At 39.0% G+C, this 12,943-nt stretch overlaps 1 protein-coding gene across 1 annotated transcript; it reads right to left on the reverse strand.

The window, feature by feature from the left end:
• Nucleotides 1-329: 329 nt before the first annotated feature.
• LOC6648086 (hemicentin-1) lies at nt 330-7,768 on the reverse strand. Its single transcript, XM_002069906.4, has 6 exons — nt 6,944-7,768; nt 3,920-4,103; nt 3,611-3,765; nt 2,072-2,282; nt 1,620-1,877; nt 330-1,481 (listed from the first exon to the last, which is right to left on the reverse strand). Exons 2-6 carry the CDS (start codon nt 3,990-3,992, stop codon nt 1,213-1,215), a joined length of 966 nt encoding a protein of 321 aa, XP_002069942.2. The 5' UTR covers nt 3,993-4,103; nt 6,944-7,768; the 3' UTR covers nt 330-1,212.
• Nucleotides 7,769-12,943: the final 5,175 nt, after the last annotated feature.

The following is a 12,943-nucleotide window of genomic DNA, read 5'->3' on the forward strand; positions in this document are numbered from 1 at the left end:
CTTACTTTTTTTTTTTTTGTTTCTTCTTGCCGCACATTTTATTTTATTCGATTTTTGACGTTATTATTGCATTAGTCATTTATTATGACATTTTTCGTTATGCCTAAATATAAACTGAATCAAAGTTGCATGTAATTTGGCTGGACTTTTGTTTGTGTGTGTGTGTTTTTTTTTTTTTTTTTTTTGAAATTTTAAAGTGATTTGTTTGTTTTTAAAATTCTATAGGTAGGTATAGCGTATATATTATATATTATATATATGTATATTTGTGAGTGTGTGTGTGTGTGTGTGTCAAACATGAAATGAAATGAATTTTAAATGAATTGTCAACAAAGGAAAGAGAACAACAACAATGTGCAGAGATGGCAGAGTCAAGAGTTTGGGCCAATTTTTTGTGAGTGACACGTGCGCCCCACTTGGGTTTGGGAGCTCTTTCTAGGCAATTACGCGTAACTTTTTTTCACGACAATGGTTTTAATTTAAACAACAAGAAAATAAAGTTCATTTCGGCATACCGAAGCATTAATACCTTGTAAAGGGAGTCTTTTTAAATTTTATTCCATTAAGAACACTAACTTTATGAAGTAAATTTCAATACGAAGCAAAAATGAAGGTAAAATTGCTTAACGGAGCAACATTTTAGCCCTCCAAATGTTTGGGGTAAGTGCAAAACAAAGTTATCTTAATATAAAAGTCATCTAGATGGGAAAAAGATAGGCGAATCGACTTTAAGATGGAACTAATATTCTCCTCAATGAAGAGTATTTGAAAAGTCTTGTGGAAAAAAAGTTACTCCCAGTTAGACATGCCAGATGAATGATTCCAGAATTTAATTAATCTTAGTTTATGGGCATATTTTGTTGTTGGTGATGTTGTTGTTTTTGTTTCTTATACAGTTGCATCATACTCTCATAATACTCTCATATTTCATTTTGGTTTTTTTCTTTCTGCCATGAATAATTCTTATAGATAATACTTATTAAAGGACACGTTCTTTTATATACACTAGTTCATTTCCATTTTTTGCCTTACTTCCTTGCTTCTGTCCGTCCGTTCGTTCGTCTGTCCGTCCGTTTACTACCAACTATCAACCACCAAAACACACATACACATTAAATGCATCATTAACACTACACAGATGAGACGATGGAGAGCAGCCCCAACTAGGCCGGGGCTGTCATTCAGCTAGCGACGACGAGGATGGCTGCACCATCAGCTCCAACTCCGAGTCCGTGCCCAACTTAAGCGATGCCATGCCTCTGGCAGCCACGAAATTAAGACACTGCCGCCGCCACGGAAAACGCTTTGAGCAGTGCTGCTCCAGTTCCAGTTCCAAGTGACAGCCACCGCAACTGTCGTTGTCGTCGTAATGGCAAGTAAAGGCACTGAATTCCAGCGCAAGGAGCTGGCACTACTATTGCCATGCTGCATGGCTGCCGGATGCTCACCGTTTATGACATGCACCACCACCGAGGCGGAGTCTGCGTGGGGACCCAAGAGGCAAGAAGGGAGAGAGAAAGAGAAAGAAAAATGGAAATGCCACAAGTAAGAAATGTCTCCTTAATTGCCAAGGGGCACAGACTAAAGATGGGCATGTGGGAATGAGGCATGGGGCATACCTGAGCTGCTCGGCGAGCACGTGTAGTTGCCCGAGTCCGCTGGCGTGGCCTTGGCTATCAGCAGTTTACTGGTGCGCGTGGAACGCTCCGTGATGACATTAATGCCGCCGCGCTGAGAATAATTCATGACCCGCTTGCCTTTGTACCAGTAGATGAACGATGGTGGCACCGGCGACTGCATCGCCAGGCAGGTGAGATTGATGTCGCTGCCGCTCTTGATGAACAGCTCGGCATTGCCCAGGATTTTAGCACGCGACACTGCAAAATAGTCGTCGTCGTACACAACAACAACAACAACAACACAAGAAAAACAAACAACGAGAATATAAAAAAACGCCAAAATAATTGCTTTCGTGGAATGGTCTCCAGCCCTCATCCTCCTGCTCATTCCACTTAACCATAGAAGCCATCCATCGCAGTGGAGGGCATTGGCATTTAGTATACACACTCACCCACAACATTCAGTCGAAAGCCTTGACTGATTTTCGGCTCTGTGGACACTTGACACTCATAGGTGCCCGAATCACGAGGTTGGGGAGACGATATACGCAAAGTCCATTCATCCGAACCCTCCGAGTGCAGTGACTGGAAACGCTGATCATTGGTGTAGGTAAGAATGCCAACGGTAAGTATGTGCAGATCACGTTTACGAATCCAAGATACCTGAAAGTAGAATATAATCCCCATGTGAAATGTTTGATTAATGATCTACGGGAATGGAACGAGTCCAGACAAACTAGAGAAGAAAGTGCATTCGAATCAAACATTGTCAAACTTAACTTTGCGAAAATTTTATAATTTTGGACAAAATATTTTCCATAATTCATTTTTGATATGCTAATACAACTATAAAGTGATTCACTCCTCTGCAAATTAATAATTTTATCATTTACTGCATCAAATTAAAACACTTTGTAAAGTGCGTTTAGAGTTCAGTTTTGTATCTTAGTTGTGCAAAGTTTTCTAAAACACGAACAAATTCACTTTCGACCTCAATTATGCTAAATACACGTTCAAAAACTTTGCCAGCTAAACTTTAATTAATAAAATAAAAGTTTTTTATGCAACTATCATGACGACGATACTGTTCCAGTTGAATAAACTTTATTTATATCTATGTCAAAATGTCAAAAATGAAATTTCAATATAGGAAATAGAGCGAAAGAGGCGTGAAAATTGTTACATTGTGGAAATGTTCAGCTATCAATTGATGGGTGGGGGAGAAGTTTTTGTAACTATCTTGGTTAGATAGATGACTAGGTTGGTGGGTGGGGTGGGTTGTTGGTGGGTGAAGGGGCCAACTGTGAGACATTGCCAATTAGCTGCATATAAGACGAGACAATGCGCTGGTATTTTGGATTAGGGCACGGGTTGACTGGCTCTGGTTCAGCTTGGCGTTAATTACTCAATTCAACTGTCTCGGAAAAGTTGGTCGACGACTGTCGCCAGGGCGAATGTTGCTGACATCGTTGTTGTCGTTGTTTCCTGGCTCGTTGCAAGGAGTAAAGATGGCACAGGAATGGGGAGCAGAACAGTACGGACAGCGTAAAATTTATTACACCGCATAATTGCACAGCCACAGAGCTTTCGAGGTGGTGAAAGCTTCGTGGCCAGGCCAAAAAGGCCACCCAACAACACCAGGAAAGGCACCAAAGGAGGAAGGAGAAGAATGAGCGAGCGCCTGTTGTTGCATTTGCTAACAAATCGCTCCGAGCGGAAGCGAAGCCGTGTTACAAATGTGCAAACCAGCAAACGACAAGGATGGCAATACTCTCTAAGAAAGAGAGAAAATCAGAGAGAGAGAGAGGTAGAAAGTGAGACAAGGAGAGACGACTGTTAGACCACCAACTTTATGGCGTAATCTTTTAAAAGTAATCTACAAATCTGCCATGCGGCCGCCGCAGGTCGTTTGTTTGCCTTATGCCTTATGCGAATATAATGTTTGCTTGGGGGCATTTTAATTGCTACCCCCCCTCCGACAACCGACTTACCGCCCGATCTCCCAGATTCCTGACCCGACAGTGCATCAGAGCCGCCTGGCCCACCGTTGCCGTGACCTCGCGACGAGACGAGTTGTCGAAATAGGGCTGCGAATACGGCGTTTCCCAGTAATGTGGAGGCACTTCGCTGATGACCACACCGCATTCTGTGGAAAAGAGAAGAAACACAGGGAGAACCATGAAACGCCAGCGAACGCCAGTTATTTCACATTATTGACTGCGTGTAGCGCGATTCTTATCGCACCCAGAGCCAGGACATGGCCCGGTTCGCCTGGCCTCCATCTTGATCCTGAAACTTACCCAATAGCAGGACCAGCCAGAACAGTTGTATAAAGCAAATCACTTTCAATGGGCTTGGGTAGTCTGTCGACATATTTTACGCTTGCGTTATATATATATATATGTATATATATTCTTGATGCTTTCGTTTATTGTTGTTAAAATTCCGAGACACAAGACACAAAATTGTGTTTGATTTAATAGTCTGCAAAAAAGAGAAAATGCGGCAATGGAAATAAAATATTACGGCAAATGTTTCATTCATGAGATACAAATGAGAAATGTATAATTAAATGTCTAAACAGGAGGGAAGGAGGGCAAAGATATCTAGAGAAATCTGAATTGCTATTTGTTAAGTGTTTATTGTAATTAAAAATAACAAATAATTTTAACATAACTTATGCGAGAGTTAAATAAATGATTAACCATTAACATAAATTTTAGCCTTTCAGAAAGGGTTACTAAATCATTTTTCTCTGTTTCTCTATTTTCACTGGAAAAGCGTGAAAACAGTTCAATAGAAAAACACAAATAAAGGAACAGACATTAATAATAATAATTAATTTTTAATAATTATTTTTGAGATTAATTCTTAGGTATTATCCACGATTTCTAATGATGGATCTGCCATAGAGTGTGAGGGGACAAAACCGACATCTAAACTGTTAATCCAAACTAATAATCTTTATTAGGAACTTGTTTAGATATCTTTTCATTTCCGTTTAAAATATCGGATTGGATTTCAATCGTTTTTACTCACAGCGTCTTTGAAGCCTTCCTAGAATTCATACGTGATTGAGAAATTGAAAAGTAGTAACAAATAAACGGAATAAATTTTTGAAATGATATTATATCACAAACGAATTCCACAACATTTATTTCTGTACCAGTAATCGACCTATTTTCTAAATTTCACAACAATGAGATAAAAAATTTCCTAGTATTTCATGAAAGTGAGCTAACCTTTCTCCACCAGATAAATGGAAGAAATTAATTATTGGCTCAAACCTTGAGCACAAAATAAAAGGATTTTTGGACTTAAATGAATGTTAATCGCGTCAATTTAAATAAAGCTACAAACCTCTCCCATTTCTCCTTGTGTCGCCATTAAAATGATTTTAACTTATTTCAAATTGAATCAATCGTCTTGGAAATTTTTTAAAATACTTTAAGCCAACTTTCAGATTAAAATTGCCTTTGTGGGCAATTATGATAACGAAACAAGTCAATCAATTCAAATTAAAGCTAATATCGTGTAATTTTGTGGATAAAATTACTCAAGGACTAATATTAGTCATGTACAAATGGTTTAATCAACTGAATTAATCCATTAAACATAATTAATAATTGTTCAAACCGTCGTGGAAAACAAAATATATTATCGCTTACAAAAAGATAATCCTATATACGATTTGTTGTGCTCCTTTTCATTACTTTTTATCGACCAAATAATCACATGTATGGTCACTTGAACAATTGCTATGCATTTATGTTTAAGTGAAGTTTATATGGTTTATTATAAAATAGAAATGAAAAACAACCATTAAATCGAACAACTACCATTTACAATGAAAGGAAATAAAAATAAATGATAATTGAACATGTTTTGTGGGTTCGAGCAGGTGAAGACAAAGACCCTTGGGAAAGTACACAATGTGAAGTGTATTCGTTTTATTGATTGCTTTTTATACCTGAATATATTATGTAGAGAAACAGAGATAGAGGATGGAGAGAGAGAGAGAGAGAGAGATAGAGAGAGGTCGCATTCTTGTTTGTCTATTTAAATTGACTTTTTGTTCGTTTCACACAAATTCTTTTTAATGATACAATTAAGTGAATTAGGTTGCAATATTTTTTTTTTTCCTAACCAAATTGATTTTAATGATTGATCTATTGCCTAGCCTATTGATTTTCGCCAACGCAAAATCCACATTTTATATTTATAGGATAGATTCATGCATACATATATTTATTCTATATGTAGGGACAATTTAATGCAAAAATACAAGTTTATCTAGTTGATAAAGCAATTACTTGAAAAGAGGGGAGAGAACAACAAACACAACAAAAAAAAAGGAAACTATTTGCTTCTTCTTTCTACGCGAAAACTTTATTTCTTTCTTTCTGTGAAGGATGAAATTAAAAAGTTTTCTCTGAAGTTAAGTTTATAGCTAAACGACCTTGTCAACTAAGTATATATTGTAGTTTTATTTCTAGCCAAACTTGATAAACAAAAGAAGAGACAAAAGAAATAAAGAATAAGAAAGCAAACAGGGAAAGCAGACAATGTGAACGAGAGAAGTAGAGTGGTGGGGGGTGCTATTTGATTTGCCCCAAAGATATTAACCATGGGCAACCATAATTTATTACACTTATTTTGAGTAACTAATCCCCGAAAAGCAAGTCACTTCCTCCCTTCGAATCCAAAAAGCTAATTCCCTGAAAAGAACTGAACTCTGAAAATAAAAAAAATAAAAAAAAGGGACAAACAAGAAAAATTCCATGAAAATAGATGAAGGACGCGGATTGGTGTGAGCTGTGGGTGGGAAAGTATTCATAATCCTAGTCATTACTCAAAAATATTTGTTGTCAGTCCAATTAGCTGCGTGACTCGTTCTAGGGTCAAGGGGCTTTTGCCTTGCTTTTGGGTCTGGGAGTTATTTGTTTTGGTCATTTATGTGTGTGTGTGTGTGTGTGTGTTTCTTTGGTCAGTTTGTTCATTTTTCGCAGCTATTACAAAGGAATTATCGCCTGTCCCAAAGCCACCCGCTACTTCTTTTATGGAAATCAAACAAAAGTCCTCCTCCCTCCATAACGAAGGAAAAGAAAGAATATTATTATAATATTTTCTTTTGCTTTTCTTCTCGACACAACATTTGTCAGCGTCATAACCCCGCGACCCTGAACCGTATCCCTTAGCTAGCTAGCTAGCTGTTGCCCTTATTTATTATTTCCTTTTTTTATGTTGTCCTTTTTTTCTTTTTTTTGTTGGTTTCTCTGTCGCATATTAAAAATTCCAAAACAGACAGCTTGACATTCACTTACCAGACTTCAGACTTGACAAGCTTCGATTTGAAATACCAGCCAGAAGGAGCTGCAACCTTAGCCTCATCCCCAGCATCATCAGCATCATCATGGTCACCTTATCTGAATCCATTCGCAATGCTAATTGAGTTACAATCTCTATATATGTTTCAGTTTACTTATAGATTCTCGATTTTTTTCGATAGTCGATTGCGCAATGGCAAGTAATTTCATATATCTTGTTTAACCACATTTCCAATTACATCTTTCAATTTGTGTTCACAGTTTTTCGCATCTATATTTTTAGTGTTCTATGTGTGTTCTTTCCGGATTTTCAAATATTTCCGTTCTTAGCACTCCAACAACGACTCGACAACGCGATGGACACAACACGCACGAGGTGAAACAGCGACGACGACTTTGGCTTTTGTATTATTATTTTCATGTATATGTAAGAAGCACATTAGGTTGTCGGCCCTCCTCATCCATACACACACACACACACACGCGCGTTTATATATGTATATATATAGGAAAAGGTATACCACACACCAACACACACAATCACTCGTCACTCAGTCACTGCCACACAGTCTCTCGCCCACACTTAGCGTCGGAGTAGAGTAGTCCATGATTATGATGTTTCTCTGTGTGTATATTCCCCGTCTCGAACGTGACCAAAGCGTTTGGTTGGGATTTAGTTATTAAATGACTCTTTTGGCTTGTTTTTGTTGCTTTATTATTTTGTTGTCTTTTTCTGTTTTCATTTTAAATGTGGCACAATGTAAGTTCAAAATTGCAGTTAACATGGATGACATGGAGCGCACGTCCATCCTTGCGGCAGGATTCGCGTACTGGAACTGATTCCTCTATAGCAAGTCATGTCGAATCGCCGTGTCTATCACAATCTTAAACTACTACGAAGAGGTAACTCCGAAAAAGTCAAAGCGCAAGCGTCACTTAGAGAGAGAGAGAGCGAGAGAAAGAGAGACTAAGAGAGCACAAAACTGTGCGTATGTGTGTGTGTGTGTAGATATAAAATTTTAATTTTCCTCCAGGTCGTTGTTGTTGTTGTTGTTATTTTTCGTTACATTTTTAATAAGCCCGAGAAAGTGGGCAGTTTTATTTTTAAATTGAAGGCAAGGGTTTTTTTTTGACTTTGTCGCAGGTATAAAACCATCCACTTATGCTCGGCCGCAACCGCAAAACCGAGCGGTGAGACCCGGAGCGGGTTTCTCTCTAGCTCTCTCTTTTAAATTCTCGCTCTCTCTCTCAATCTCTCTCCGGCTATCTGGGTTATTAGCACAACCTGCCTCAACTGCCTCGCGTCTCCGAGACACAAACATTTACGAACAGTTGGCCCGAGCATAATATGCTCAATAGTCACGTACAAATGAATATTCGCAATACACACGCCTTCGTTTTGGCATATTAATATAGTCTACATTTGGGGGCCCCGACTGCTCTGCTAGTCTCTCTCCATGTGTGTGTGTGTGTGTGTGTGTTGCTCGTGAATGATTTACGCTGGCCCATAGAAATGCGATTTTTACCGCAATATATAGGTAGGTACATGTATGCATAGCACCCCACCCCTCTTGCCACTCTCCATCTCTCTTCGCCCCCCCCAGTACCATGTCATTCTTCACTTCATGCTATTCGTTTTGTGCGCCAAAAACAATTGAACAGACAGTTATAGGCCAATTTCAGTTTATGTACATGCGTCTCTGTTGTGAAAGATTTGTGATGTAGCCCCCTTCTCTCCCTCTCCCTCTATGTCGTCTCGCCTCACATTCGCCTAAGGGGCATAGGCGACACCTGTACATGCTGGCTACCTTGCTGGTCTGTCGGCCGCTCGGTCTCAATGGTCGACCGTGTCAAATGTTGCGTGTTATGGCCCGCAAATGTTGCTGTCGAAAGCGTATCCGTATCCTCCCGCCATCGGATGTGGGATGCGGATGAGAATGGGGGACGGGTGGCGGATGGCGGGTGGACGGCATTTCAACGCATAGCTTACAAGCTCATAAATAAAATGGTAAAGTTTTGTTCCGATCCAGTCGAGTGTGTTTGACTGTGAGAATGCCCTGTAGGCTTGTCAAATGTAAATTTCGAGAGTGAGACAGAGAGAGAGAGAGAGACTCGTACAACATCATCTAATGAAATGACAGATATTACTTCCTTACTCTTCTACTCTTGTTGCTCCCTTCATTGATGGTGCCTGCAATTGACACGCCACCTAGCGGCCATTACAAATGATTAGAGTTCAGTGTAGCTCGTCGTCCCCCTTGTCGTTTGCTACCTGGATCTAGTCCCCTTCTGACATTTATGTAAATATACTGAACTGGACTGGCATTTAGCAAAATAATCTACACATAGGCAGTCAAGGCTTCACCTTTGGGGGTCAGAAACCCACACACACACACACACACACACACACATACAAACACACAACGGGCAAACTAATAGAGAAATTATTGAATTGAGTTTCGTCCGGAAGGGGGGTGTATTAGTATCGAAAATTATATTATAAATAATTCAGATTATCAGTTTTCGACATCAGCAAAATAATTGTAATTATATATTTAACCCAAAATGCACTTCTGTTGCTGCAAGTGCACTACCAGAAAATTGCCGAAACAATGGTTACGGGGATAGGGGAGGGACGATTGGTCAATAAACAATTTGAAAAGTGCAAATATGTATAGGTATGTGTATATAATTAAACATTTGAAGCTTTAGGGCAATTCCGATTAAGAATCGATTTATGAAGAAAATACGTAAATGAAGCATTTAAAATTGATTGCAAGAATCTCTTTTTGATTCACATTAAGTTGCATTTATTTTTATTTTCATACAGAATAGTCAGAATAGAAAAAGTTACAAAAAGTTTTGTCTTGGTCGTTTCTTTGATTATAATTTAAGAAAATTTCTAATTACGGAAAGTTGATTTTCTTTTTTTGTGCCACAGATAGAAGGAAAAGGATATTAGCTACAGAAAACATATATATCAGTTTAACAACGGGGTGCTTAAGTGTCTGTCATTGAAGAAATCAAATTAGTGGAGCAATATATAGTATCCCCTACCTCACCCACACAAACACACACATACACAAACACACCACTCCACTCACCCACACACGCACACAGTCAGCCTTATTCCAAGATGTTATCTGTGCACCTTTTCGCAAGCGAAATTTATTGTTGCCAATTAATTTGTTAAAATTAGTGGAGCAAGCCTTGTTGTGGTAGTTTCAATTGGCCTAGGCCCAGCCGAGGCTTACGAGAAGGTTAGAAGGTTGGGGTGGGGGTTTTGCGGGGTTATCAACTGCTTATCGATAAACGTCGACGTCGTCGCCTGGTTCATTGTGGCTCCGCCATAGCAGCTAAACCAGCTCCATCTCCGTATCCGTTGCTTCGCTAGGCTAAATGTATGCCACGTACACGTATTTATCCATTGCTTAGCTGCCGCTCAGCGCCTGGGCGCCATTTATTGCTCGTGTTTCTGCTGCTACTATAAGACCACCCCGCCCTTTGAAGCCCCCTGGTGGTGCTGCTGCTGCTGCCGACGTCCGACGTCGCCTTGAATGAATGCTAAATTAATTTCAAATGAATACAAATGGCTTTTCGCTTTTAAGACCAGACCAGGCAAAGCAATAAACTCGCCTCAATTTCCCCCTTTTCCCCTCGGTCTATCTCTTTCTCACTCATTCCGTTCGTCTGTCTGACTGGCTGTCCGTCCGTCCGTCTGACTGTTTTACATTCGTTGTGTTTTTTCACGCCGAGTTTTAACATTTGAAATAACTCTTCGGTAGTGGCTCAGCCATTTACGGGCAGCCGTGGTACGCCTGTTACGTTTATCAGATGCACCGTACAAAATTTACAGCGTTCCGTAGTGCTGTGGCCCGTTAATTCAATTCAGCGTAACTCTGTCTCTACTTTCCATCTTCCACCTCCACCTCCTTCGCAAACTGGAAACAGCGATGGCTATTACCCAATAACTAGAAAACACGGCTAATCGCGTGAATAGTTTGGGCGGCGGCGTAATTGATGTTTACGGCTAAGCAGACACCTGCTGAGGAGGATGGATCAGGTCCACCCACCGAAAATTTACATTTCATTGCCTACTTTTTGGGGCCAACTGCTGCCAGCAGCGACCAGAAGTTGCTTTCAACAACAACGATACATTGATTTAATGCATTTCATTGAGCAGCGATAGACCAGAGACCAAAATGAGGCGTGCCCAACTTCAACCACTCAACCAGTCGACCACTCAGCCACTCAACCACTTTACATTCATTATTCAATTTGAGGCACATTTAGATGGGAAGCTGATTAAGATCCTCTCCCGCCCAGCCCGGCTGCACCTTTACATTACAGAATGTAAAGTTGTGTGGTATGTCTGTGTGTGTGTGTGTGTGTGTAGGTACATACCGGCTCCTATTGTTAGGCACCTGGCAAGTGAAGAAAGACAGGTGGTGATTAAATCTCATGCCCGGTGCCTGATGCCTGACTGGCTATCCCATGACGTTCTTGCAACGTATATCTACATCAATGTTGATAAAGAATTTGTCAGCTACAAAGTAATCTCAACAGAGAATAGGTTAGCTACATACAACTCCAACATTTTGTGGCATATAAATAAACGATGTGTGTTATTCCCTTTGAAGCAGCCTCTGAAATGTCTTTTGTATACATATATAGGTAAAGCTATTGATTGGTTCAGTTTACCTTACTTTCATTTGGATTCGGATTTGGTCTGGGTCTGCGACTGTCTCGGTCTCTGTCTGAAATTTCGATACAGGTTCGATGAACCTGCCTTCAAAAAAATACAAAAAAAGGACAAGAAAAACAACGAAAAGCACAAACGAAATAAAGAAACGAAACCCTTATCAAGATCCACCGAAATGATGGCAAACACTTTTGGCCCATTTTGATTTATTGTTCCAAATCGTTCCACATGCAGTTAAAAAGTCGCCGAACCAACACTAAATTAAAAGTCAAATAAATTTCGAAGAAAAAAATGAATGGAAATTGGTAAAAAGATATTCTTACAATAAGCAACTTTTCTATAAGAATTTTCCAATATGTTAAATACTAATATTAAACCAATTTTTAAGCAAATTCCTTTAACAAGGACAAGTAGCTTGTGTACATATATATTCAAAGACACTTTATTCTTGTGAAATGTATCACCTTTTTTTTTAAGCAAAAGATTGCTTTCTATATTTTAAAATGAATTTGTATTTTTCAATCAACTTAAGTTTATTCTAGTTTCATTTGGTATAATTCATATGAGCAATTTAAATTGCAATGGTTCTTATATTATTTGTCAATTCTCTCTTTTTTATTTATTCATTCATTCAAAGAATATTTTTTGAAGCAATTAAATTATTTAGCCACTCGAAGAAATTTTGTCTGCCTGTCATTACCATTCATATTGAAGAACTAGTTTTGGTTGCCATGTTTTTCAACTTGCTAGTTCCTGAGATTTCTATCAATTATTCTATTCAATACTAATGCAATATTCATTGTATAATTTCTTTGGCAATTTCTTCTTTTTTTTTTGTGTTTGTGTTTGGTTGTTTGTTTGTCGACTTTTGTTTCATTTGCCGCCATGGAACCGCATATGGAATGAGGAGAGGATATTCTCTGACATATACTTATGTGTCACATGGTCAGTTAAACTTTTGCATGGCCTTTTCCGCTCAAATGATGATTTATGTGGCAGCAGCAGCAACAAAACCGAGAACCCAAATAAAAACAAAGAGAATTGCATACGACAATATTTATATAAACAATACAAAGAGAGTGAGATAGAGAGACAGAGAGAGAGTGAGAGAGAGGCAACGAGACAGGGAGAAACACAATAATTAATTACTTTTCTTCATCCGTTTGTATGTAGACAACACATTTATATATGTATATTGGATATCTATCTATATACATATCTATATATGTAACTGGTCACTGCACTCGGATCCAGCATATGCCAGAAGCAGTAGCAGTTTAGCCTCAGCTCCCCCT

Source organism: Drosophila willistoni, chromosome 3R (genome assembly GCF_018902025.1).
Source record: "Drosophila willistoni isolate 14030-0811.24 chromosome 3R, UCI_dwil_1.1, whole genome shotgun sequence".
Classification (NCBI taxonomy): domain Eukaryota; kingdom Metazoa; phylum Arthropoda; class Insecta; order Diptera; family Drosophilidae; genus Drosophila; species Drosophila willistoni.